Source organism: Lontra canadensis, unplaced genomic scaffold, assembly GCF_010015895.1.
Source record: "Lontra canadensis isolate GAN:19392208 unplaced genomic scaffold, GSC_riverotter_1.0 scaffold9, whole genome shotgun sequence".
Classification (NCBI taxonomy): domain Eukaryota; kingdom Metazoa; phylum Chordata; class Mammalia; order Carnivora; family Mustelidae; genus Lontra; species Lontra canadensis.
Window position 1 is genome coordinate 14483987 of NW_022631003.1, and position 27520 is coordinate 14511506.

The 27520-nt window shown below is 41.1% G+C and overlaps 1 protein-coding gene across 7 annotated transcripts in view; it reads left to right on the forward strand.

The window, feature by feature from the left end:
• The window catches only part of GRIP1 (glutamate receptor interacting protein 1), a 663043-nt gene that overhangs the window by 593953 nt on the left and 41570 nt on the right, over nucleotides 1-27520 (forward strand). For all 7 annotated transcript variants that reach the window (XM_032854882.1, XM_032854884.1, XM_032854883.1 and 4 more), the window contains 3 exons: nucleotides 3527-3607; nucleotides 14249-14318; nucleotides 16421-16566. In XM_032854882.1, the coding sequence (XP_032710773.1) occupies nucleotides 3527-3607; nucleotides 14249-14318; nucleotides 16421-16566 (297 nt within the window). The remainder of the gene's footprint in view (nucleotides 1-3526; nucleotides 3608-14248; nucleotides 14319-16420; nucleotides 16567-27520) is intronic.

Below are 27520 nucleotides of genomic sequence, written 5' to 3' on the forward strand. Positions count from 1 at the left end.
AAATGTATAAAAGCAAAATGTTGCTGTGGTAACTCTTCTAGATCAATGATTCCTGGCCCTTAGGGTTGCAGGATCTTATTTGTATAGCGTCATGAACAAGCTGTTACGCACCTACAGGAATACAAGTATACATACATACAAGCATGCCATATTCTCCCCTCCCCTTTCATGGAGGATTTTGGTAAAAAGCACATAACACTAAAACAAACATACATGAAATGAGTTCCATAATGAGCGAAGCTGTTTGTGCCTCTAAAGCTTCTTATGCATTTACTTATGGGCCACTTGTGTGCTTTATCTGGGTAATCAAATTCCTAATACTCTCATAAACACTTCGTGGAGGCATTCTGCTTTTAGCTCCTATCCTGTTGCCTCTGCTAGACCAATGTGTTCATCAGAGATGGTTCAGTTGCAAGCAACAGACATGCCCCGAGCTAAATGATAAATGAGACAGAGAGGGGACATTTACTGGAAGCACACAGGAGTTTCACAGCCCGGGAGGACAGGATAGCCCCCAGGAAGGCCTAGAACCAGAGAGGAGGGCTTTCAAGGCCAAGAACAGCCGCTCTCCAAGACTTCATGCATGCTCCTCCTCTACACGTCATTGTTTTTCCCTTCTTTCCCCAGACCAGCTGTTGGTGCCGATGGGCAAAATGGGGCCACTTCAAATGCCCTCTTTGCCCCTGGTCTGCATGCTAATTCCACATTTGTAAACTGTTACTTTAGGGGTGGGAAGAAGGGGGCAATTAGCCTTCCATTTCCAGAAGGAGGCATGTAGAGGACTTAGGGGTGAGATGGAGGGAAGACCCAGATTTGAGGAATATTTGGGAAGTAAGTATTTATGATACCTGGAGCCTCCAAGATGAGGAAATAAAGCACATCTACATGTTGTTACTTACCTCATTTCTTTTTCTACACCAATGTAGAAAACTAGCCAACTAGCCAGTCTTTTTGAAATCTGTTAGGGGAAATAATTTTGTGTATCTCAAGTCCTATTGGGAAATGGAAGGGTACAATTTTTTTTTTTTTTAAGATTTTACTTACTTATTTTTGTGAGAGAGAGAGGGAGAGAGAAGGAGAGCACAAGCGGGGAAGGGGGTGCAGGGGAAGGGGCAGAGGGAGAACAGGCTCCCCACTGAGCAAGGAGCCCTGTGTGGGACTCAATCACAGGACTCTGGGATTACAACCTGAGCTGAAAGCAGATGCTTAACCGACTGAGCCACCCAGGTGCCTAAGCGTACAAATTATTAATGAATAAACAAACAAATCTATATGGATCCTCTCCAGTATATCAGAGTATTAGCTGAGGACAACAGCGAAGCCAAAAACATCCATTCACAGTCTGTGACACTCACAGAAGAGTTAGGAAGGGTGGGAGGTACTAAGCGAAATAAGTCAGTCAGAGACAAATACCATATGATTTCACTCATGTGTGGAATTTAAGAAACAAAACAAACGAAGAAAGTAGGAAAGAGAGAGAGAGAAACTAAGAAACAGCCTCTTAACTGTAGGGAACAAACTGACGGTTGGTTACCAGAGGGGAGGTGGGTGGGGGGATGAAGGAAATAGGCGAAGGGGATTGGGGCGGCGGGGTGCACTTGTCATGAGTACCAGGTGTTATATGGAAGTGTTGACTCACTAAATTGTACACCTGAAACTAACATTATGCTGTATGTTAACTAACTGGAACTTAAATAAAAACTTTAAAAATAAAAGAAAGACAAGTGCGAGGTGCTGGGAGAAGCAGCAACCCCCCTAGCTTTCTTGGGAAGTGGGCAAAGCACAGGAAGGAGAGAACAGGCCCAAAAGGGTAGACTTGCTTTTACTGAGCACAACAGCCGGGACTGTGAGGGACAGCCTGGGGACGCCCCCTTTTTTTTTACAGGTGGCATTCTAGAAGCCTGGAGGGCCCAGAGAAATCAAATTTTTATTATGTTTTCCAGTTTAACAGTCTATGGCAAATCTTGGAAGTCTTAATAGCCTGTGGCAAAATTGGAAGATGAGATTCTGGTCTTGTGGGATTTACTGCCTGCATTTCGCCCGGGAAAGAATAAAAGGCCTAGAAGAGCAAGTTAAGGCAGAAGAAGGGAGTACTCCAGCTCTGTTTCCATGAGGCCGACCCAACTTTTCACCCATGCTTTGCAGTGACAGGAAATGTGTTAAATATGGGATTTGCAAATTGAACCAGGGGCCCCATAGTTGTCGTCAATCCCTGCTGTGTAGGCTGGGGAGCTAGCATTGAGCACAATAAAGCAGTAAAAATAGTTGAGCTCCCCATCCCACAGGCCTCCCCTTATGCTAATGCTTCCCGTCTGCCCCTTCCACCCCTTTCCAAAACCTTCCAGAAAGGATTACAGTCATTAGCAGCTTAGTGTGAAGAGACGTTATCTCTTCAGAGGATATTTTCTTTTTAACCTTATCTCTAATTGAAGGTTTCCCAGACTGTTAAAGGAATTTGAAGAAGAGTATACTTAAGAATTTGTAGCAGTTCTTTCTTTTCTCAAATACTGGTCAAACCCTAGTAAAATCAACTTAGCTCAATCCACGATCCTTTCAACCGGGCACACTGGTTCTCTTTCTATTGCAACAATGTTACCTCGGAAGTGCTTGGCCAGTGTCTGAGCCCACCTTCACCCTGTTCCAGTGCCCCCTGCCCTCTTGCTCCTCCCTGGGACCGGAGCTCCCAGGATCCAGAAATTAGAGGGCAGTTGGGGCCTCTTGGGGTCCTGTGTTCCAACCTCACAGGCAGCATCCGGTTTGAAAGGTTGAGAAATACTTGGAGCATCACTCTTGTTTCTACCTCTTGTTTCTACACTCTTGTTTTCACTCTTTATAGTACAAATTAAGGCACTTCCCTAACCCCCCAAATCAACAACCATCACATTGTAAGGGCCTGCTTAGCCAGAGCGATTTCATATCATTAAACAGTGATTTTGTTGTTTATGCTGTAAAACTTAAACTGACCCTGCCCCCCACCAGGGGAACTTAATTAAAAGCAAGTCCGGGAAACCAGTAAAATACGGTCGACCAGTCCCTGATAACAGACCCCAAATACAAGGGCAGGTCAGGTCAGGCGGAGATAACAGAGCCGGAATGCAGGGATGAGTCGGGCCAGGTGGAGACATCCAATCAGTGGGGCGCGCATACTGTCTCCGTTTGCCTGCAGCTCCCCCTGCTTGTGCTCTCCCTCTGGCAAATGAATGAATGCAGACATGCATGTATGGAATCTGTTTCTGTAACTTGCATTCCAGGTGAATTTGGCCCAAAGGTTGCCCAAATGACACCTCACTAATACTGAGCTCAGGTGTTGCCATGAACAAAACACAGCTGCCTTGGGATAGGACATCTTTTCTTCACCAGAAGCATAACTTACCAGGATTTTACAGGCATTTGCCTTGCTTCAGTTCCTTCAACTTTAACTCCAGATGCTCATGATACAAGAATTCTTGACACAGTTTCATTGACTGGTGCTCCATGCTTCCTGGTCGCCTACAAACATCCTCTCTTCTCTGTTTTGAAATTCCAGAGTCTGTCATCCCAAGTAGTGGGACATTTCATGTGAAGCTCCCTAAGAAGCACAGTGTGGAACTTGGAATAACCATAAGTTGTAAGTAAATGTGACTCCCTTTAAAATGTAGAGTTTTAAAAAGACATTAGAAAATGGTGTTGTTGAATGACTTAGAGGTTGACAGAAGTTTCTGAAGTGTCATTGACAAGTTTCTAATTCACATTACACATGTGCGGAGCCTCTCCCCCCTCCCTCTCTTAACTAGCTGTGTGAATAGGGCAAGTGACTTAAATTCCCTCCAATCTTAGGTTTCTTCATCTGTAAAATGGAAATAAGGCTATCTACAAGATGTAGGATTATTTGAAGTGTGAAATAAAAGAACATATTGTTTATACCTAGTCTAGTCCAAGGCAGGTAATGAGTACTCAATAAATGTGTCTCACCATTTATCTAATCATCTAACCATGAATGATTAGATGAGCGTAGAAGTGCATATACGTTCTCTACATTTTAGTATATTGTGGGTTAAGTTTTCACAATAATCCGTTTAACTAACAAAAATCACGCTTATTTCAAGACAATGCTCCTGTCTGTCCTCTATGCATCTAAAAGCTATTTTGCCAGACTAAAAATAATGTCTCTTTATTTAGTAACTTTTGGAATTCCTGCATGGTTCAAGACGTCTGGGTAACCAAACCAAAAAGAAAAGCAGAACATATAAATGTGTTAAATTCCCTCCTTTCCTCGAGCTCTAGATTTATAACTGTTTTGGTAAAACAGCTTTGAGAAACATTTATAGAATGTGAATTGAAGTTTTTATGCTTTTACTATCCATAAACTGAGTTTGTCCACAAATGCCCCCAAGAAAATGAAGCAAATGATTAATGCGTAAACACCAAAGAAGCAGTGTTTGTGACCAAGGAGAGGTCCCTTCAAGAAAGAGTGATGAGCTCACGTGAAGTGCCTCATTACAAACTCTTGGCTCCCACTTGTCAGGGGTCAAGGCAAAAATAGTTCGCAGCTGGGCTGGTATGAAATGGGGGCCGTCCACTTCAACTTTGACAATATCAGTGTAACACTGAAAATGAAATTTGGGGTATAACCAATACATCAGACAGATCTAGTGCAGCCCTGAAAATAGTGGAACTACAATACAGAATAAATGTAAAGAGCAAGAAGCCACATGCACGAGAGAGTGCTCGCACCCATGTCCTGAACCCCTGTACGGCCTCCTGAAAGAAGAGGAGGACTGATGTGTCTCCATGTCTTCTCCGCTAAGCAGAAAGATGAGATGGGATTTTGGAGACTCCAGACCTATTCTAGGTACAACTGAAGTCATTTGTGCCTTTAATCGGATCACTGAGCCTCTCAATTTGTTCATTCTGGAACAAAGAGAGTATGCCATTATTTTGTCAACAGGGATGGTTACTGAAATAAATGGAGAGCTCATCAGAACGTACTATTCTAAAAATATTTGGGACTCAGGGTGGCTGCCGAAACCCCCACGTTACTTTAAGACTGCTTTCATTTATTCTATTTATTCCACTCCATTGATTGATTCCGTCAGTACTGGCTGCGAAAGCAGTCTCCCTCCGAGGAGTGTATAACCATCCGGCTGTGTACAGGTGTCCTGCCTTCCACTGTATTCTTTCTTCCCTTCGCTTGCATGAAATAAATGCGTTCTGAGTGCCTAGGATGCCTAGAACCTATGCTAAGTTTTGAAAACACACTCCCTGTCCTTAGAGATACTTACTGCTAGTGAGTCCGCTGGAGACACAGCTGGGAAGCCTATTGCCACATAATCGTTTTCCTTCCAAATTTTAATAGGGAAAATGGTCTTTTAAAAAAAAATAGATTTATTTTTAAAAATTGATATATGTAAGGGGAGGAGGGTAGGGAGATGGACAAAATGGGTGAAGGGGAGAGGGAGGTACAGCTTCAGTTATGGAATGAATAAGTCACAGGAATCACAGGAATAAAAGGGACAGCACGGAGAATGGAGTCAGTGGTATTGTAAGAGCATTGCATGGTGACAGGTGATAGCTACACGCTGGTGAGCCTAGCGTAGCATGTAGACTTGTTGAATTGCTATGTTTTACACCTGACACCAATGTAATATTGTGTGACCACTAACTTCAATTAAAGAAAAAATTGACATACATAAAAATACAATTATAAAGGAGAGTCTCCATTTAAAAACTGATCCTGTGATGTATTCCTCTTTTAAAGTCAATATTTAGATGCTCCATTTGTTTGAAGTGTATTCATGTATACACAACCACAACATACTTTATTCATATGAAGAATCATCTAAAATTATGCTTTATGGTGGTTTTGTGTGCGAACTAAGTATGACATTTAATGCCAACAATAGAAACTTCCCCAAAACCCTCACAAGAATGGCCTGACTTTCAACCAGCATAAACTAAAGCTATTCATGGAAGCTGGAAGTGTTTTGCCGTTCCTGGATGGAGGAATGATACACAGGCTTGTCAAATCCGTTTGTCAGCCCATCCAGACCTACAGCTCCCTTTATACAACTTACCATTATCATGCTGAATTTGTGTCTCCTCGTGGAAAATACTAATATTTTCCCAATTGAGAAAACAGAATTTACTTTAAAAGAAAAAAAAAAAAAGGCCAGAATCCAATTATATTGTTATGAAATGAACTCCTGAGGCCTAGCGTGGTTCCTGGCATGTACAAGGTGCTTATTTAATTCCTGTCTTTGTGGAATGAATGAATAAGGAGTCTATCAAAAATAATCTGCTGCTGACAATCTTCTGCTAACCACTATGCATTCCAGAAAATGAGCCCTTGAAGGTGATGATGAATACAGATGTTTATGCAAAGGCCCTTGGGTGAACTAAAGAAGCACTAACTTGGAAAATGATTAAGAGCAAGACCTCAGAGGCGCCTGGGAGGCTCAGTCCATTAAGCGGCTGCCTTTGGCTCAGGTCATGATCCCAGGGTCCTGGGATGGAGCCCCCCTTCCAGCTCTCTGCTCAGCAGGGGAGTCTGCTTCTCCCTCTCTCTGCCTGCCTCTCTGCCTACTTGTGATCTCTGCCAAATAAATAAATAAAATTTAAAAAAAAAAAAAAAAAGAGCAAGGCCTCAGAGCACACACTTCTCCACTCCTTGACCCTCTTGACCTCTCTGTACCATTTCCTTGTCTATAAAACAGTGCACTTGTTCCCTTCTTCGCAGCATTGTTGAGATTATATGAGCTAGTATATGTAAAGTGCCTAGACCAGTTATGAGCCCTAACCACGTGTTCATTATTATGATGACTGCTATTTATTTTACATATAGAGCTTCCTGAAATAGCTTAATCCAAGCTCTACCCCGACAAAATTTCACGCCAACTGCACCTCTAGCACTTAGGGAGGAAAGCAAGGGACCCTCTTCTCCAACACCCAGGTACTGTTAGCGAAACTGAGGCCTGCAAGGGTCTAACTGATGTGTGCCACTCCCTGTGCAAAGCCCTCTTCTGTCTCCTGCACCCTGTGAGAACCTGAGTAGTAAGACGCAGCCTTCATCCCGGGAAACGTTCTGCCAGAGCCTCGCACGCTCGGCTGAAGCCTCACTCACTCTTCATACCTAATTGACTGAGAAATGAGTCTCTCTGATTTGGGATGTGGTGAGCAGTTTTAGACTAATTTTCTCAAGTTCCTGATGAGACATTCATAGCACATTAGCATCAGCCATGACTTTTATTGATGTTATTGCTATAATGTGGAGCAATTTATTCTAGCAAATAAAGTGAAACGGCCTCGTGCTGGAAACGGCGTCCTGAAGCTCTAAGACTTCAGCCAGTAGGAAACCAGAGCGCATGCCCGGCTGCGCAGTGCCCCCCCCGCCCCCACCCTCACCGCAGACCACGCCCCTTAACTCTGTCATGGGCAGTTGTCAGTAAAGTCTTTTTGATATTGTTTTCTTTTTGCCGTTTTACTACAAGGATTTGTATCTACTTTGTGGCAGGCATGACCATAAGCAGTTTGTGTGTTTCCCACTTATTCCTTAGAGCGGCCCTGTGGCATCTATACCCATTTTATAGAAAAGAAAGGCTGGGCTGGGTAACCTGCCCAGGCCCCAGAGCTCATAAAGGCTGCATGGGTTTAAAACCCATTCTGTCTGACCTAACGTGGGTTTTGCTGTCCCGCCAGCGCTCATCACTGCCTCTACATGATTGATGACCTTTCCCACATCCTTTATCAGAAGAGCAAGAGACAGCATTTTATGAGTGGAGTTAATTTGTTGGCTTTCCTTTTTAGTTTTGACCGAATTGTTTTCAGGAACAAAGGCTTGCTTTTTTTTTTTTTTTTTTTGGTATAAAATCATAAAGCAGCCTTTATGACAAGCACAACAAATCTGTCATTTTTTTCCTTAAGTTTTAAGCGTATTTAGAAGAGAATGGCTCAAGTTTTTTGCCAACTTTGCAATAAAAATTCTACTCACTGCTCCATTTCAAATCAAATAACTTGTTTTACTTGCCAAGTATCATATATACGGTTACAAGTAAAGCAAAACTGAATGACTGTGTGTGTGTGTGTGTGTGTGTATCCAGTATAGTTTGGACACTTTATCAGGCCCTTTAATCAAAGTACCCTGACTAGTAGAGTAAGATCCATGAATGGCTAGATATTATCGAATGTTCTTGGAATACTTTGCTGATTCAAGTTTAATTACTACAAAATCCAGAAGATTTTACCTGTCTTCTAATACAAAGTTTTTAAAGCAAAAGATAGAGAATGTCACTTTCCACCTTTCCAACAATTATTTGAGAAGCAAAGAATCCATGTTCACTTTAAGAATCAGTTTCTGATAGTGAAAGAGGACTAATGATTTTTTTTTAAGAATTTATTTATTTGTCAGAGAGAGAGCGCAAGCAGGCAGAGTGGCAGGCAGAGGCAGAAAGAGAAGCAGCTCCCCACTGAGCGTGGAGCCTGACGCAGGACTCAATCCCAGGACCCTGGGATCATGACCCAAGCTAAAGGCAGCGGTTTACCGACTGAGCCACCCAGGAGTCCCTGGACTAATGATTTTAAACTTCAGGGTCAAAAGATGATAGCTTGAACCCTGGCATTTAGCGCTACTCCCACTCCAGAGCATTTTAAAACAACAGTGTAAGATTTTTCAAAAGGCACAAACCCATAAGAAGAAGAAGAAAAGGAATATAGATAGCTGCAACCAAATTTGGAAGTAGCAGAGAAGATGGAGAAAGATGAATTTAAAGAAGCAGAAGGGAAAGCTGACAGGGAACCGGATTTGCATCCTAAAGTCCCAGCAGCATCAGGAACTGGTGGAATGAAGAACTTCCGGAAGTGAGAGTGATGGGAGAGCGGAGACCTGAGGAATGGTTGAAAGTCTGTGAAAAATGAATTAGTCCCTTAGATGCCTTCCGCCAGCCAGCACATCCAGGTGCATCTCCCCTCCACAGAAGAACGGAGTTTCATTCTCTGGAAAGCGGAAATGGAGGGGCTGTGGCCTGGGAGGGCACAGCGGAGGGCAGCTGTACTGCTCTGCAAGAACAGATGAGGCAGGGCCTCCTGGGTGGCTCAGTTGTTAAGAGTCTGCCTGGCTCAGGTCATGATCTCCGAATCCTGGGATTGAGCCCCCTCATCCGGCTGTCTGCTGTGTAGGAAACCCGCTTCTCCCTGTCCCTCTCCCCCAGCTTGTATTCCCTCTCTATCTGTCAAATAAATAAAACCTTTTTTTTTTTTTTAAAGTGTACATACTCAATCTTGAGACTGCTAGTCTTCTCCTCCGTAAACTCAGAGAAGCAAGGTAGCCAGGCTTAATACCCTCCAAGCAAGAGGAAGAATCAGAGCCATCTGACCCAAAGAAACAGCCTGGCCTGAACTGTGCAGGGAGGATCAGAGTCCACAGACCCCTCTCAGGTGCACCAAGCTTTCTAACAGCTTTGTAGGGCTGCCTTTTTCATGTGAACAGACAGCTAAGAAAAAGCGGACACCCGAGGGAAGAATCTGATATGCAAGTCTTTCACCAGAAACAAAGAAGAAAAGCAGAAGCAGCACATTCAGGAAGAAGAAAACTTTAAAAAAGAACAAGGTTTCTAATGTCAGTACCAACCCAAGATATTGTGTGGATGGAAGCAAGAAATGAATACTAGTCTAAAATAACATAACAAAAATAAAATAACATAACATAACATACGAGGGTGGACAAAGACCTCTTGGAACTTAAGAACATGGCAGAAATTAAAATATTGGAAAATAAAGGTGAGACAAAGTGCCAGAAATTAGAAGAAAATGACAAATAAGGAATCTAGGATAGAAAAGAAGTATACAGGCTGAGTCCAAAGGATACAATATCCAAATAATAGCCATTACAGAATGAAAGAAGAGAGAAAATGTGAGGGCTCCAAGGATGTAAGAGAGAGGGGTTAAGAGATGAACTGAGGCATATTAAAAATGTAAAGGGTTTATTTAAGTAAAAATAGATTCAAATCAGGCAGTGCCAAAATGGAAGGAATTAGGAGGGCTCTATCCACAAGAGCCTGGGGGAAGACAGGTAGAGAAAATACAGACACAGAGAAAGGAAATTACTGATCAGCTGTAACTTAAAGCCTAGTTGGCTGTTTATGATTGGTTTCCTTAGCATTTTGATTTTGTAACTTTGAGGCATTGACAGGCTTAGATTTTGGGTTGCTTCTATAGGCCATCACAGCTTTACAGCCAGCTTAGTCTGTCTAATGGCCTCCTTGTTTTAGTGTAACAGAAGTCAAGAGAACATCTTCCAGGGTCTGTGAGAAGGAAGTTCCCAAGATCTATGGAGCAACCCTAGAAAGTAAACAGTCCAGACAAGTTGTAAACCTCTGCTAGAAACCCTGATATGATTTATCATACTAAGAGAAAATGTATATAGCTTGGGATCTGAGGAGTTGAATTCATGATAAATACAAGAAAACTATCCAGAGACACCAAGGCAATTGACAACTACAGGGAAAACATACCCTATGAAAAGGCAAGTAGTCATGGTATGCTACATGACTTATCTGTGAATACTGTTTAGGTAGTCATACAGAGGAAAATACCAAATATCGATCCTATAAAAAATCCAGACCAAACTGCGATGGAAGAATGTGGGGAGCCCACAGGACAAGACATGTATGTGAATATGGTGCTATGGTATAGCATCTTTCATAACAGATGGTAAATAATTAGCACTGAAAAATAATTAAATAGTGGGGCACCTGGGTGGCTCAGTGGTTTAAGCCTCTGCCTTCGGCTCAGGTCATGATCATCGGGCTCTCTGCTCAGCAGGGAGCCTGTTTCCCTTCCTCTCTCTCTGCCTGCCTCTCTGCCTGCTTGTGATCTCTCTCTGTCAAATAAATAAATAAAAATCTTTAAAAAAAATAAAAAATAATAATTAAATAGTAACAGTTGTATGTTATTTAGCAATATAGCAACAGCATCTGGGGAAATAAGAAATGAAGGGCTGGTCTTGGAGAAATTGGACTCTTCAAGTTGTATACATATATGATTCTGATATAAATAAGTAAAAGAAAAGTAAATTTTAAAAAATAAGATAGTAGGCAGTTTTCTTGTGAGGATCAAGAATGTCCATCTATGAGCAGCATGAAAATATGTCATTGTGATGTTATACAAATGGGTACTTGTGATTTGGCATACAATTTCTAGTTACATCATCTTCTTGGACAGCAAAATAGCCTTAAAAGACATGAAAGTGATGAGTTTAGAAAAAAAACTTGTAGATGACTCAAAAATATAGCTCTAGTAAAACAAAACTAACAGAGATAGAAGAGTTTGAATTAAAATTATTTTATGAACTATGATATGGAAAAGGCAGTATTTTAAATTTAACATGTATCCTATAACATGGAATTTGTGTCCTGTTCTTTCTCCTTTGCCAGCCTTTCAGTTCCATACATTTCACCAGTTTATATTGATATTTCAAGAGGTGGTGAAACTATTTTGTCTTTTTGAGAACTCCGTAACCATGCGCTACCCTTCTTTGCTAGGCCACACACTTGACCCATTTAGGGTAACCTCCCTGCCATATGATGGTTTGTATGGCCTTCCCAGCTGTACTCACTTTGGAGAAGAGAGAGTTTCATGGCTAATAACTTCATAAGGTTTAACCTCCCTGCCCCACCCCCATCCCCACCATTTTATGCAACTTCTATGGGGTTTCATGGCTGGTGCTCAAAGCAGAGCTGCCTAGCTTATAGTTAGTATCAATAAATATGTATTAAACAAATGATTCCATGGAGAACTTCAATCAAATTTGAAGCATTAAGCACTAGTGTATTCTCAAAGGGTCACAAATTCAGAAGCCCTCAGAGGTGAGGCAAGTCAGTGAATAAGATCCATCCATGGAGGACAGTGGCAAATGGGAAACTGGAGGCTCCATCCAAACGGGGAGTTGGAAGTGTCCAGTGTTGCTGGATAATAATAACAGTAAACAATTATGTTTTGCATTGCTTGTGCACCGGTCCAATTGCTTTAATGTAAATCTCAATCCTTGCCACAAAAATGCTGAGGTAAGCGCTCTTACTATTCTTCATCACCATTTGCAGATCAACTCAGGTGCCTAAAGACTAAGCACTCAAATGGCCGTGGCTGGTAAGTGGTAGAGCCAGGATTTTGGACCCAAACATTATGGCTGCCAAGCTCTTGATCATTCTACCATATTGCCTGTCCAGTTTTTTTAAAACAAACTATACATGTGTATGAAATCTACTAATTTTTAAATGTTGACAACTAATCTAATTTTTTAAAGCCCTACAAGTCAAGGAAAGCATGCTTGGTTTATGACTTCTTCCCAGGTAGTGGAGAATTAAAACATAGGTCCTGGGGTATGCAAACGATATCTGAGCCCCCAGAACCACATTTAACATGCCTGGTAGGCACGGGAGCCACAGTGCCAGGAGCTTGTACAGATTTGGACCAACTTCTGGGTTCAACTTCATCACTCCAAGGGGCATCTACCTTGATGAGCTTCTCAAGCCTCAGGTATGATCTTGGTTAAAGGAGAAAGAGAAGAATCTGGCAAACGTGAGAATGGCCACCATATGTGTCCATATGCCATAATCAGTTTCAAACCTCTCTGTAAAGCTGGGTGGGTTTGTCCAAGAGATCCCAGTGCTATTTTCCTCTGTTGCAAAGATGACAGAGATGGGTTTGATGTATTTTGTTGCCTCTACTATTTTTTCATTTCAGACCATTTCGGTGGAGCATGGATTTTATTAAAAACCAGGGGAAACATTGAGGGTTTGTGATGGTTACTACAGCTTGGCAAAATAGAGTATAAAGTCATTGGCAGATGCTAAAAAGTTGTATTTTTGGGTAATAACAAAGTTTTTGTCTTTGAGCCCTATGTCCAAAACAATTTGTAGTTACAAAATATGACATGTATAAAAATGCTAAATATTTCTATTTCTCTGGAGGAATTATATCAAATCAAGTGGAGGTTTAAATTATGAATTAATTGTAGTGAATAGAATGCTTTGCATACTTTGCTAGAAGCTAAGAATAATGATTGAATCAAGTCCCATTAACATTTACTATGGGCTAATTTAGACAGTGGGTAAGATATTGGTTTATGTATTTGCTTTTTCTTTCAATGTTATGTTGAAATATTAAACCATCTGTTCTTATGCATAAACATTTTCCTGGGATTCAGGTGGGATTATGGGATATGATATGGTTCTATGACTATTATGGGGTGATCAGCCTGTTTATAATAAAATCTTACTTTGGGGGCCTTTTAATGATCCTTAAAAGGAAATCACTACAGACTTCAAACTGGCAAAACATCTCCTCTCGGAGGCAAATTGTTTTTTTTAATAAATGTCAGTATGGGTTATTTTAATTATCACACACCTAAATTAAATATACACTTTCTAGACAAGATGATATTTTTGTGCTGTGTGAACTATAGCTCATTTTCAGGATTAACTCTACAGTAGACCCAAAACTAATTGCTTTTCATTCTCATCAAAAAGAAATATCTGAGAGAAGTTATAAAACCAAAAACTGACCATTGTGCAGGATAATAGGATAATCTGTAAACTCAATAAAAGTTGAATGTTCACATTTAGAATGTGAATATGTATAAAAATATAATTAAGTCAAATATTGACTGCTGTCATTAAAATAAAATATTCATATTCCAGAACACTTCAGAGCATTTTAGGTATGAATGTGTGAGCAAAATGTTAAGATTTACAGTCTATCTAGCAAAAGATTTCCTTCTGGGGGAAAAAGAACTTTAAATCACTGAATCTCATCCACTTTCCAATTCCATATACCTGAAGAAATATGGCATGGTCCCACAAAAGGTGATGTCTCCTCACCAAAAAGAAGTAGAGGAAGAAGTAGGAGAAGGGAGCACATATGGATACCACTAACGAGAGCGCCCATTCGCTTCTGATAGTCTCCTCTTTGGGTACTCACCCTTCACCTTTCTCTTTGGAATCACAGGTTGAAATAGATTTAAACCTGATGGTCAGCTCCGTGATTGCTTTCTCCAATTGCAAATTTAAAATGACTTTGCTTTCGTTTTTAAGCTTATACATACTTTAACACATTTTTATATTAAGAAAATGTAATATGCACATTTTCTAATTCGTTTGCTGGCATCTTTGCTTTGCATACAAAGCAAATATGTACTTGCATTAACCATTGCTATAAAATAGGAACTATAGGGTGTGGTTGAATCATGGATATAAAGATTCTAACTTCATTATTACAGCACCATCTAGCAGAAAACCAGGAGATCCCCTTGTCATATCAGATATCAAGAAAGGAAGTGTGGCACACAGGTAAGAAAAATGAATTTTCTGGTTCATTCCAAGGCATTTCTTTTTCTCGAAGTAACTACCCCCAACATGGGGCTTGAACTCGCAACCGCGAGATCAAAACTCACATGCTCTACTAAAACATTAAGACATTCCTTAATTAAAGTAGAGATGACACCCTTTCAACGCCCAAGATAGACCTTCTTAGTGGATCATGGTATTCTTAATGCTCTCCAGACAGCCACTGTTAAACAAACCCACTGCAGACAACAGTCACCTTTTAGGGTCCTTCCTGAGTCCCAGCACACTCTCCTTCACTGTTCATCTTCCAGCCTTCATTTTCCAGCTAAAAAACTAGAAATGGCCCCAATTATAAGAAACACCCCACATGGAAATAGATCATTGCTTGTGGAAGCGCTTTTCTAGATGCCAGAATGTCCTCCCTAGCCAAGCTAGGTCCTTGAGCCTTGAACAACGTTTGTCTTCTGTTTGGTCCATATACCGTCAAAATCACAGAGTCTCAAACTTTGGATTTCACAGATCAAAAATACTTATTTTAATGTTTTGCTCACTTATTTTAGAGAGAGAAATTGGACATGAGTGGGAGGGATAGAGGGAGAGGGAGAGAGAATCTCCAGCACACGGGAGCAGAGCCCGACTCGGGGCCGGATCTCACAACCGGGAGATCATGACCTGAGTTTAAACCCTTAAGTTCTGAGTCAGGCACTTGGCCAACTGCACCACCCAGGTGCTCCTAGGTCAAAAATATGTTCAAATCTTTGGGAATACTGATAAAAGACTATTAACTTTCTATTGTCCAATTAAGGACTTTTTAAAAAATATTCCATCCATTATCGTAGTCATTTCATTAAAGTAATATTTTAATACTCAATAAGTAGAAAGGACATTGTATGCGTCTAGGTATATAGCTATAAGCTCAGATGCCATGACAGGGAGATTCATAAATAGACTGGGACAAAGAAGTCTGCATGTAACAGTTGGGAGGTAGGCAGGCAATTCGAGGCTGGGGAGGCAACTCTGTTATCCTCACCAGTTTGCTCCAGTCATTGCAATTTTCTAGCCACAGAAGGGTAGTGGGAGTAGTGCTGAGAGACTCCGGGCTGTGCATCTTCAGGGAATGACCCAGAAGAAAAGTGAGGAGGACAGAGGCTGAAAGCAATTAGCAATCTCTGTCACAGACATAATTCCTCAAGGATAGTTCTTACCAAAACATAACCTTCGGTGTACAAATATGTATGTGTATACATATATATATATATATATGTATGTGTATACATGTATATACCTACAAACACATATACATTCTCATTATTTTACAAATATGTATTGTATACACATATATACCAACAAACACATACACATTCTCATTATTTTTCTCATCTCATGATGGACCTTAAAAATCTTCAACAGACCTGCAGAGGTCCAGTGCTGGTGTTAGATTCTCAATGGCCCTGGGTTTCCCGGTGCAGGTGGAAATGGCAGGGACGCCAGGATTCAGACTCCCACGAAGTTAACCCACCATGACTCCCCTCACTCTCCGAACTCTCTCCTAGTACCTGACAAGTAGTGCAACAGTGTGGAGAAGCATGAGGACACCCAGTGTCTGTACACCCTGCGTCATTACCTCCCTTCCTAGGAAAGTTTGAATTCCTGAGTGAAGCTTATATAGTGGTCCTGGACTAGTTCAAGAAACTAGTTTAAAAAAAAATGTTGGGGACCTGGGTGGCTCAGTGGGTTAAGCTCTGCCTTTGGCTCAGGTCATGATCTCGGGGTCCTGGGATCAAACCCCGCATCAGGCTCTCTGCTCAGCAGGGAGCCTGCTTCTCCCTCTCTCTCTGCTTGCCTCTCTGCCTACTTGTGATCTCTGTCAAATAAATTTTTTAAAAAATCTTAAAAAAATGTTTTTAATACTCTGAGATGTAATGTCATGGCAGCCATCCAAACTAATACTAGAAAAAAGGGATTTGTTAATAAAATGCAATTTAAAAAGAGTTGAAGAACGTCTCTTCTCTAAAGACTGCCATAATGCTACATTATTCTTAATGCCTCTTAAATGACCTGGGTGAGTGCCCATTAATCATGTGTTGCTCTGCATTGGCTAACAGGACTGGCACCCTGGAACTCGGGGATAAATTACTTGCAATAGATAACATCCGACTGGACAACTGTTCAATGGAAGATGCAGTTCAGATCCTCCAGCAGTGTGAAGACCTGGTGAAGCTCAAAATCCGCAAAGACGAAGATAATTCAGGTACGGAAAGCTTCCTTAGTTGAGACTGACTTCTCTCTAACTGCCCATCTGTTGCAGATGTTAGATCTTGATGTTTTACATATGACCGCTGGCTAGTGACACTGCAGCGGTGTTTCGCATAGTTTACAGAGGGTGTAAATAATGGTGCTTTAAATGATATAATTAAGGCATTTTTATTATAAAGCATGATTATGGTTGTATCAAAATAATGTTCAAAAATGAAAATTTAAAAAAAAATGAAAATTAAATCATCATCCAGTACTACCCTGATGCAATGGAACCAGTCATTTTTTTAGAGATTTTATTTATTTATTTGAGGGAGAGAGAAAGAGAATGAGCGGGGGGGTGGGGGGGGAAGGGCAGAGGGTGAGAGAGAAGCAGACTCCCTGCTGAGCAAAGAGCCTGATACGGGGCTCTATCCCAGGACCCCAAGATCATGACCTGAGCTGAAGTTAGTCACTTTACCAGCTGAGCCACCCAGGCACCCCAGAACCAGTCACTTTCTAGTTTATATTTATATTACGTAATTATAGCCATAGTGCACGTTTTAACTTTATAAGGACATTACCACTTTCCAAACGCTTAATACCAAACATTTTTTATTTACTGCCTGTAACATATTTATCATTTTTCTCTTCTTTCTTAGATTGCTTCCAATTGTTTGACTATCACAGATAGTGTAATCATGGACATCTTTATGTATGGATATCTTTTTTTTTTTAAGATTTTTATTTATTTATTTGACAGACCACAAGTAGGCAGAGAGGCAGGCAGAGAGAGAGAAAGGAGGAAGTAGGCTCCCCACCGAGCAGAGAGCCCGATGCGGGGCTCGATCCCAGGACCCTGGGATCATGACCCGAGCCGAAGGCAGAGGCCCCAACCCACTGAGCCACCCAGGCGCCCCTATGTATGGATATCTTTAATCAACTTTTCTTCTTCTTCTGAATTATTTCCTTAGGAAATATTTTTAGAAGTAGAATTGCTGAGTACGAATAAAAAGGAACTTCTCAGGATTTCTGACAAGTCTTGTACCATGTTGCTTTCTAAAAGGGCCATATCCATTTGTAGGGTTTCCAGTAATGGATGAATATAGTGGGGCAGTGCTTCTCAAACTTTCATAGGCCTCAGAATCACCTGAAAAGCTTGTTAAAACACAGTTCCTGGCCACTACCCCCAGATGAGGCCTGAGATTCTGAATTTCTAATAGATTTCCTGATGATACTACTGTGGTCCAAGAAACACAATCTGAGCAACCTGGCAGTAGAAGTTCTTCTATCTGATTACAATAAAAACCTAGAGGTAATTGAAAAAAGTCCATAATTGAAAGATGCAGCTAATGTGGGGAATTATAGAAATTGATAGATATGGATAGCATGAACATTTAATTTAAAATTTTGCCAATATTATCGGTGAAGCCAACTTCTTTGCTGTGAATTTCATCCTGCTGATCATAGTTACAAGCCTTTTTACTTGTTTGTTGGCCCAAACCTTATATATAATATACAGTTTGTATTTCCCAGTTTTTATTTTGTTTTAATACAGTGAAAATTTAAAGAATTTAAAGTAATCTGAATGTTCACTCCAGTTAGGTTTTTATTTGCCCGATGTTTTCAACTTTTTTCTCTACAGAATTAGTAGATTTTTGCCTAATGACTCTCCTTATTGATTTTTCCAAAGCATTTGATTTTGTTTTCAAAACAAAATCAGGTTATGTAAGATTCATTAAATTACATAGTTACAAAAACTAGTAAAACTGACATAAACAGGCTTTGGAATAAACAAAACTGACTCTAAATTTTTAAGCTTACAACTCAATTGTTAGCAGACACAGAGGTGCACAGAGGTACTGGAAAGAAAGACCTATTACTCTGGGGCATTCAGTGGCATTGGTAGGTATATTTTACAAAGAAGATAAAGAACCACAATTAATCCAGTAATGGCTAAAGAGAGATTGGTTAAGAGAGCTTCTACTGTGTATAACTTAATTCCCACTGATGACGAATTATTGTCAATGTTCTGGAATCTTCTATAATTAAGCCATCTAAATCTAAAGTTTATGGTCAGGTCAGGCCATGTGTTTTTGATTCCTGCTCACAGTCAAAACAAGTTGGTAGTTGCATCCATTGGCACAGCTGGTAAGGATGATTGTATCCAAATGTATTTTATAACCAATGCTTAAAAATTTCCACTCATTATTTCTCAAGCAACTGATCTTCTGTACCAACATTTGCATTCTTCTCCTTACAAGCATGCTTCAATTGCACTTTCTTTGGGGGATTTATTTCAAAAAAGGATAAAGCTTCAAGCATCAGTCTGGGTTCTGTCTTAGTGAAGAGGCAAAGCTCTGTGGAGAAACCCATTTTGCATGATTTGCCAAACTACGCAGATCTCAGCTACCTTTCATGCAGAACAAAAGAGCCAAGCCGGAGATGAATATGCATAGTGCCCACAGTTGGCCATTCTCCCAGTACTGAAGCCAGACTGTGCAGATATGTCAGGTGGAAGGAGTTTCAGAAACAATAACCGAGCACTTGGAGAGCCCGGTCCTACTTCAATTGCTTCTACCCTTCAGCTTATTTTTTCCCCTGTAGACCTTTCCCTCTACAATCCTGATGCCTAATCCTATGGTAATTCTCTTGCTTATTAAGTTTTTTTTTTTTTTAAATCTCTAGGAGGTGCTATTTTTAAAATCCTAAATCCTTCCATTGAAAACCATGTACCTACCCAAAATAAGACTAATATATAGGTGTGAGATTCATACTTACCCAAACCAGATTTCCTTAAATTGGTATATGAAAATAAGATACTCATGCAGACATGTTTTTATAACAGAGTACTATTTGAAAATTACCATCTGATCATTGATTTGGAAGAATTTGAGTGTTTCTCTATCCTCTTCCAAATGAGAATATAAGTATAATTTGGGTAACTGAATTCTCTTTTATTCAGAGCAGAGCAAGGAGTGGGGGAGGAAATTATTCAAAATGAATGCATTCAAGGCAGCTCTACCACATTTGAGCTATGTGAGTTTGGGAAAGTTACTTAACCAGTCTGAGATCCAGCTCCATTTGCAGTCATGTACACATAGTTATACCCACCTTAGGGAGCAGCTGTAACTTACTAATAGAAATGTTTACCAGCACAGTTCGTATGCAGTACATGGAAACTCTTTTTATTACTAATACATCCTAAAAAAGCCTTTCCCCACCATTGTTCTTATCCTTCATCAAGATTTAAATGAATGGGAAATAACCATTAATCATTACAACAGTCACTGATTTTGGAAGTTTGATACTGTACTTCATCTGAAATTAAACTGATGATTTGAATTATTACCATCCTTTGTCTCTATACTTTATTTTATTTTATTTTTTAATATTTTATTTATTTATTTGACAGCGATCACAGGTAGGCAGAGAGGCAGGCAGAGAGGAGGAAGCAGGTTCCCCACGGAGCAAAGAGCCCAATGTGGGGCTCAATCCCAGGACCCTGGGATCATGACCTGAGCTGAAGGCAGAGGCTTTAACCCACCGAGCCACCCAGGCACCCCTGTCTCAATATTTTAAAATGGCAATACTCAGTGTATAGTCTTCACTCCCTAAAATGTTGTTCATACTGATATCGGATTTTCTGTACTCCAGGAGTCTTCCAGTTCTTTCCTTAACCATCTGGCCCTCTCCATCTTGCTTGTCTCATCAGTTACAGAAACTTGATAAGCATACTCAGTATAACTTGGTTTCCTAAGCTAGCAATACTGCAATTGGTTTAATAGATGCTGCTTCAGAACATGAGCTCATCTTCCAGTCATACTAATGGCGCTGTTCTGCCTTGTCCCTTACCCGAGTTGATGGTAGAACCACTCTCCAAAGTTGTTGAAGTCTTTGTTTTTCATTCGGTCATGCCACCAGCATTTATTTGGTTCTATGAGGTGTTAGGGTCAACCAGGTCTTAGATGAGAAAAGATACAATCCCTGCCCCCAAGTCAAGTCACTACCTTATATGAGATACAGAAGAAAATAAGTAATTTAATGAATGTCCTAGGTGTAAGCACAAAATGTTAAGAGAATGTAGAGGCATCCATTTGAGCCGGGGGAGCTAAGGAGATGCTTCTGTCAACCTTGGTCTTGAAAGCATTTGGAAACGTGTTAGAATTAACCAGAAGAGAATGGGCCAAAGCAGATCAGAGAGCACGGCACATCCTAGTAGCAGATGTAGCTGAGGCAAAAATTATGTGTAAGGACTTCGTAGAAGGTGAGTAGGAAGATACCTTGAAGCCAGATCATTACAGTCCTAAACCGTGTTAAGAAATTTGAACTTCACTCCAGAAGCCAATGGGAGCCATTAAAAGACGTCAAGCAGGGGAGTGAGGCCAAAGTGTTTGGTCAGTGATGACTGGTTGCAGTCAGTTACTGGAGAATGAGGCATTCAAGAGTCAGAATCCACTCTGTTTCTAGCCTTGGCTTAGGGAGCAGTAGGATGAAATGAATAAGAACACGAACTGGCTTCACAACCGACAAGCTGGGAAATGGGAAAATGAAATTCTCGTCCATAAATGTCCATTTAATGACTACTTCATATGGCTGTTTGAAGGATCAAAGGAGGTAATATATTTAAGCACTCAGCGATGATGTTTGGCACCTAATAAGGCCCAATGAATCCTAAATGCTAACTGCCATTATTAGAGTGCTTTTAAAATTAATTTTAGCTTTCTTTATTTTCTAAATCTTTTGGAACACTTGGAATTATAGGGATTTCCCCCCCACCTCTATACCCCCCAATATTCAGTGACCATTCTGCCTTCAGGAGCTTTTGCATTTGTTATCTTTCATTACCATAGGAAGACAAGTCAAGTAAAGCCAGAACAAGGCTGTTACCCAAACCTTAGTTCCCCAAAGATACAAATAATCCTCTTGACATAAAATCTATTGTTTTTCTTTGATTGCTTCTAGATCCAATGTAAATGAAGAGGGAGATATTGGACAGCTAAGAAGTAGCCTGAGGCAAAACAGTCGAGAATTTGGGGACTTGTAGAAAGAAGTAGAGGGGCCTTCCAAACCTGTCCCAAAAAATTCCTACGGACCTCTCTGCTTTGTATGACTGCCTTTGTGCCAATCAAATACATAGCTGCTAATGATTTCTCTCTTGATTTAGAGCACCTTGCTTCTAATATCGAGCATGTCTTAGAGACTCTAAATTCAGCATTTTATCTGCATTGGCTCTAATTTGTGCAGAGAAACATTTACAGGCTGCAATTTGTCCCATCCAAAGCAAATTACCATTACACATTTACAAATAGAGTCTTAGGCATGTACAGCCTTAGTACCAGTTCAATCTGCCCTTCAAAGATTTGAGCTTTTGTATTTTTTTTTTCAGTTCATCATTGCTAAGCCAGCTGAACAATTTACCCCAGACCCCCTAAATCTAGGTTGAAGTAGCAGAAAGACCTCCTTGTAAGCAAGCAAGAATGATCCTAGCTGTGCTAGGGGCAATAGTAGGGATGGTTTAGGCAAAAGGCTGTCTCCAAAAAAAGAACGTATGATAAAGATTTAAAATAAGAAAAAAAGAAAGAAAAAGAAAGGAAAGGAAAAAGGAAAGGGAAGGGAGAGAGAGAGAGGAAGGATAAAGGAAGGAAGGAAGGAAAGAAAGAAGGAAGGAAGGAAAAGAAAGGTTATCTTCTTCTCTCTCTCTTTTTTTTTTTTAATGCTTGATCTCAAAGTAATGGTTTCAAAGTCAGTCAGAATCACCCAAAAGGCTTGTTAAAACATGGGTGACTGGGCCCCTCCCCTAGGGTCTAGGGTTCCTACAGGTCTGAGTGAAGCTGAGAATGTGTATTTCCAACACATACTTGGATAATGCTGAAGTTCCTGGTCCCAAGACTACACTTTGAGAAGCACTCTCACAAAGCAGCCTAACTTGGAGACTAATAAATAATAATAATAATAAATAAATAAATAAATAATCGGTAACATAAAGAAATTCAAAATTCTCTTTATAGACAATCAGCAACTCCTTGGAACTCTGTTGGCACACGGTTGTGACACGGCCAGATAGAAAGACCACACAGTAGTGGGAAGCTGTAAGGGCGCTCTTCTATATGGTTCATCTTCTCTGGCCTGTCCCCCAGGAAATGTAGCTGTACTGCGTAAAATGAAGTCCATCGCTTTTAGTTGAAGTGAACTTTGATTGACCTGCACATGTATGCATTCCAAAGGCTCGCTCCCAAATCCAGGCCTCCTATTTGGTCCACATAAGCAGCTGCCGTTATGGATTCAAGCCAGATAGCGTTCATTTTGTTAAACAGGCAGCACTCAAGAAGCCCGAAAATAACATCACAGATAAGTAATGCTGCAATTTTGCATCTGTTCTGTGGTCCCATTAATTTTCTTAACTAGAGCTGAGCAGAGCAAACAAGTAGGCTGGCCCCTTTTCATGTCTTTCACTAAGAGTTGTAAACCTTCTGTTGGGATACAAAAGCTTCTTATAATATCATTAACATCTGTTTGGGCTCATTTTGAAACGTAGTGGTGATCCTGCGTTTTTTCTGTCTCAGAAAATTTTTGTTCTGGTTAAACACTCTCAGTTGCTCCTTTCTAAGCTGGAGCAGCCGCAGGGGGAGAGGGTCTTGGAGGGCTTCCACCTCCAAAATGGTGTGAGCATACAAGGAAGTTATCACCCTCCTAAGCTGTAGGCCCTCCCACTGCCAGTTGGGCTAATGCCCGAGAAGGCAGATGGAGTTGGAAGTGCAGCCTGAAGCTGACTCAGATGCTCTTGGCCCTGTGGAGGGAGAGTGCTTTAGCGTAGCTGGTTTCCACATTGGCAGCCCAGGTCTGAGTGTCCGTCTTTGAGCGAGCCATATTGGGTGTGCGTCACCTTGCAGGAGGGAACCAGACCTCAGAGGAGCAAGGAGGGTGACTCGCAAAACTCAGAGACCTCCTCCCTTGGAACTGTGACTCAGGTTAACAACCCCCATGTACCCCCTCTCTCATTTATCCACGCATTTACCAAAATCTCCTTGGTGCCAGCATTGTTCTGGGGATGTGAAGAGAAAATGTCTGTTGTAAGGTGATCCTGTTCGAATGAAGGAGACAAGTAGAGAAATCATTCAAACATAGAGTGAAAAGTAGAACAGCCATTAGAACAGGCATTCTTGTGGGGCAAAGATTGGTTCTCCAGAAGCAAAGAATCCTAGATATTATGTGACGATTGTTTGTTGCTCTTCAGAGCTCGACCCTACCTGACTGGATCTATCCCTTCATATTTAATTTCTCTTGTTAGGGGGAATTTACGTTTCATTTCATTTTCCTCTTTGGCGAGGGGAACAAGACTTTGTTTCATTTCATTGTCCCCCTTGGCGAGGGGAACAAAAACAAGAATTAAGAGAAGTTGAGAACACTAGAAGAATACGCAGGAGAAAGATGTTTGTGCATAGGGAGTAACGCATGTGAGGCTAGCCATGTGAGAAAAGTGCTTTTTAAGGGACTGCAGCGGTTCGGTAAGGAGAGAAGGTAGGAGATTGGACTGCGGGAGAGAGGACGGCCTGGCCCTCTGGAGACACAGAGGCTCCAGCTCAGCTCATGCAAAGAGGCTGTATTTTATTCTTAAAAAATTGGGAACTACTGAAAAGCTTCAAGTAAGAGAGTAAGCTATTCAGATTTATGCTTTAGAAGTATTGTGGGAGGAAAAGAGAAGGAATTGTATATTGCCGGGCACTGGTGAAAATGGGTGGCGGGGGTGGGGGTACAAATAGGAGGGGCAAAGGCTGGGCAAAGGTTTTCCCAACCAGGAAAACAAATTAGGAAGAAATTGTTGCTGTGAAAAACAGGGCAGAGCCGAGGTGGGGTCCTCTTCTAGAGCCAGTGGCAGTGGGAAGCTCTGGGAACCTTGCCTGGTGGGCAGATGGACCAGGTGGGTCTGGATGAGACTGGGTATATGCAGCCACCACCATCATCTATGAAAGAAAGGAAGCCAAGCTAATTAAGCCATTTACCCAAGGCATCCTCTAGGGTTTTCTAAGGGAATTAATATCTTTTATTTTTTAAAGTTTGTTTGAGTAATGTCTACACTCAAGGTAAGGCTTGAACTCAGGACCCCGAGATCAAAAGGCACATTATGCTCCTCCAACTGAGCCAGCCAGGTACCCCAATGTTTTCTCTTAAAAAAAAATTATATTAGGAAAACTTCAAGTATATTTTTAAAGTAGAGAAAAATGCTGTAAGGAGCCATCATACATCACCTCACTTCAACAGTTATTAACTTAGGATCCACCTTGCTTCAGCTCTGTTCCCAGCCTAACTGTCCCACCGCACCCACACACTGAATTATATGGAAGAAATTCCAGACATATTGTTCCATCTTGTAAATATTACTGTATCCCTAAATGCTACTTTTTAAAAGGATTTCTACAATACATAACTCCATATCATCACGGTTCAAAATATTATCAGTAATTCTTAATATCATCTAATATTTACTCATCGTGCCATTTCCTGATTTTCATATACATATATAGTTAGGTAGCAGATGGATAGAGATGGATGGATAGATATAGATAGATAGATAGATAGATAGATAGATAGATAGATATTTTATAAAGTTGATTTTAATTTGGGTCCAAAAGATCTACTCATTGCTTTTGGTTGTAATGTCCCTTAAATTTTCCCTGATTTTTGGTTCTAATAATTTGTTTATTGGAGAAATCAGAAATCAGCTTCTATTCCTGTCATAATTTTTTTAAAGATTTTATTTATTTATTTGACAGAGAGAGGAAAAGCGCACAAGCAGGGAGAGCAGCAGGCAGAGGGAGAGGGAGAAGCAGCCTCCCCACTGAGCAGAGACCCTGACATGGGGCTCCATCCCAGGACCCTGGGACCGTAACCTGAGCCAAAGGCAGATGCTTAACCAACTGAGCCACCCAGAGGCCCCTATCATGATTTAAACATAGCATCACTTCTTCCTGTTTCTATCACAATGTTGTAACAGGAATGTGTCCTTCCTCACTAAAATACTGCCATTTTTAAATTTTTATTTATTTTTTTTATTTGTATCCCCATCACTATTTAAACTCATTGAGTGCCTTAAGAATTGCCTTCTTGTTACTGTGAGGCCTCAGCTGCCTAATTTAAAATGTCCCCACCTGAAACGAACTTAAACCCATTTACTCCATTTCTGATGTTAGTGTGTCATCTTTGTGACTCAAGTTGCCAAATGGTCAAAAAATAACCCCAGGCACGCACTCTGGGTTGCCTAAAGAATGAGCAAATTAGAACCAGTTTCTCCACGTTCTCCCATTGAGTGGGACTGAACTTGGTCCGGCATCTTGTAGGTCAGCGTTTATTTTCATCTGGATGGAAGTTGCAACTGAAACTTCCCACAGTCTCCTGGGTTCTGGGCAGCTGGTTCCAGGTACTAGAGAGTTGTTACTTTCCACAACTCCCCTGAAGAGCTGATGGCCAAACCCAGGATGCTTGGTGACCACTGACAAGGTATGCCTCCTGCTTGCCCTATAAGGGAGAACAATAAAGGGCCAGGGTCTTTCCCCTGGCATAAACACCCACCCTGAATGACCAGCAGAGTGCCCAGTGGCAGCTGATACTTAACTATGCCGAGGTCTACTAATCAAAGGACTCGCCTAGAATTTTATCCAGAATATAGTAGGAGGTACAGTCTACAAAGCACATGTAATCGATCTAATAACACCCTATCCACTTCTATCAAAGCCAGCTCTGAAGGGTGATGGTAGATCATAGTGTAGAAAAATTTCGACTTTTGACCTCAGCCTCCACACTGCACGTATCCTTGAGCCTCCCCAGCCTCCACCCTGCACTGTATCCTCAGGCCTCTCCTAGCAGCTGGATAGCTGCTTATCACAACCTGAGTGGCCACCACAAATAGAAACCTGTAAGGAGTTTGCGAACCATCAAACGAATTACTGAAGCTTAATGTGGAAGAGTCTCAGCTGTCAATAGAAACTTGAGTGTAGGGGCGCCGGGGTGGCTCAGTCAGTTGGGCATCTAACTCTTGGTTTCAGCTAGCATCATGGTCTCAGGGTCCTGAGATTGGGCCCTGTGTTGGGGCCTCTGTGCTCCTTCCCCACCCACATGTGCACGCTCCCTCTCTCTCTCTCTCTCAAATAAATAAATAAATAAAATCTTTAAAAATTATATATATACGTATATATAAACTTGAGTGTAATATTGAATATTTTTATATCCTAAGAGGTTGATTTAAACATTGTACGGTATGGTAGACAGTCTTTAATTCCCTGTGTGTAGCTTATTAGAAGTAGAGGATTGCGGAAGGGGAAGTGACCAGTACATTCCAAAAGCCTGCTCTGTGGCAGAAATGAAGTAAGTGCTGGTAGGAGAGGACACATTGCTTTGTACATTACTCTATAGACCTTTCATTTTATGTTCCTTGTAATTGTTCATTGTACACACAGATAATTGAATTGTCAACTCAAGCTTTGCTTTTCCTCCTTATTTCAGGGTTTCATGTCATAAATGAACAGCTGCTCATTGCAGAAATGTGATTGTGTCAACCTTTAGCTATGATGCAGTCTGTCTGTAAAAGCTGACTGTTTAGTTAAAGTAGCTACTGGACCATTTCATTGTATCCTTAGGTACAGAAATGAAACTGCTCCCTAACCATTCACAGCTCCCGGGCTCAAGGAATCAAACAAGAAACGCTCAAGAACTTTAAGCATGTCATAAGCAAATACAACACTTTGAAGTCTGAGACAGCGTATTTGTAATCCTAACAGTCCAAACACCCAGCCGTGTCGAAGGTGTCCCACGACATGGTGCAGGCCAGGGCTGTAGGCAGACGGTATTAACAGACGATTTCCTTCATGCCGGTGTGAAACAGGGAGATCAGTTCATGGCCGTGTAGCAGCCTGGTCTTTTCTCCTGAAACGTACTTGACATGGCTCTTCCTCTCTAGAACAGAGGACAGAGAA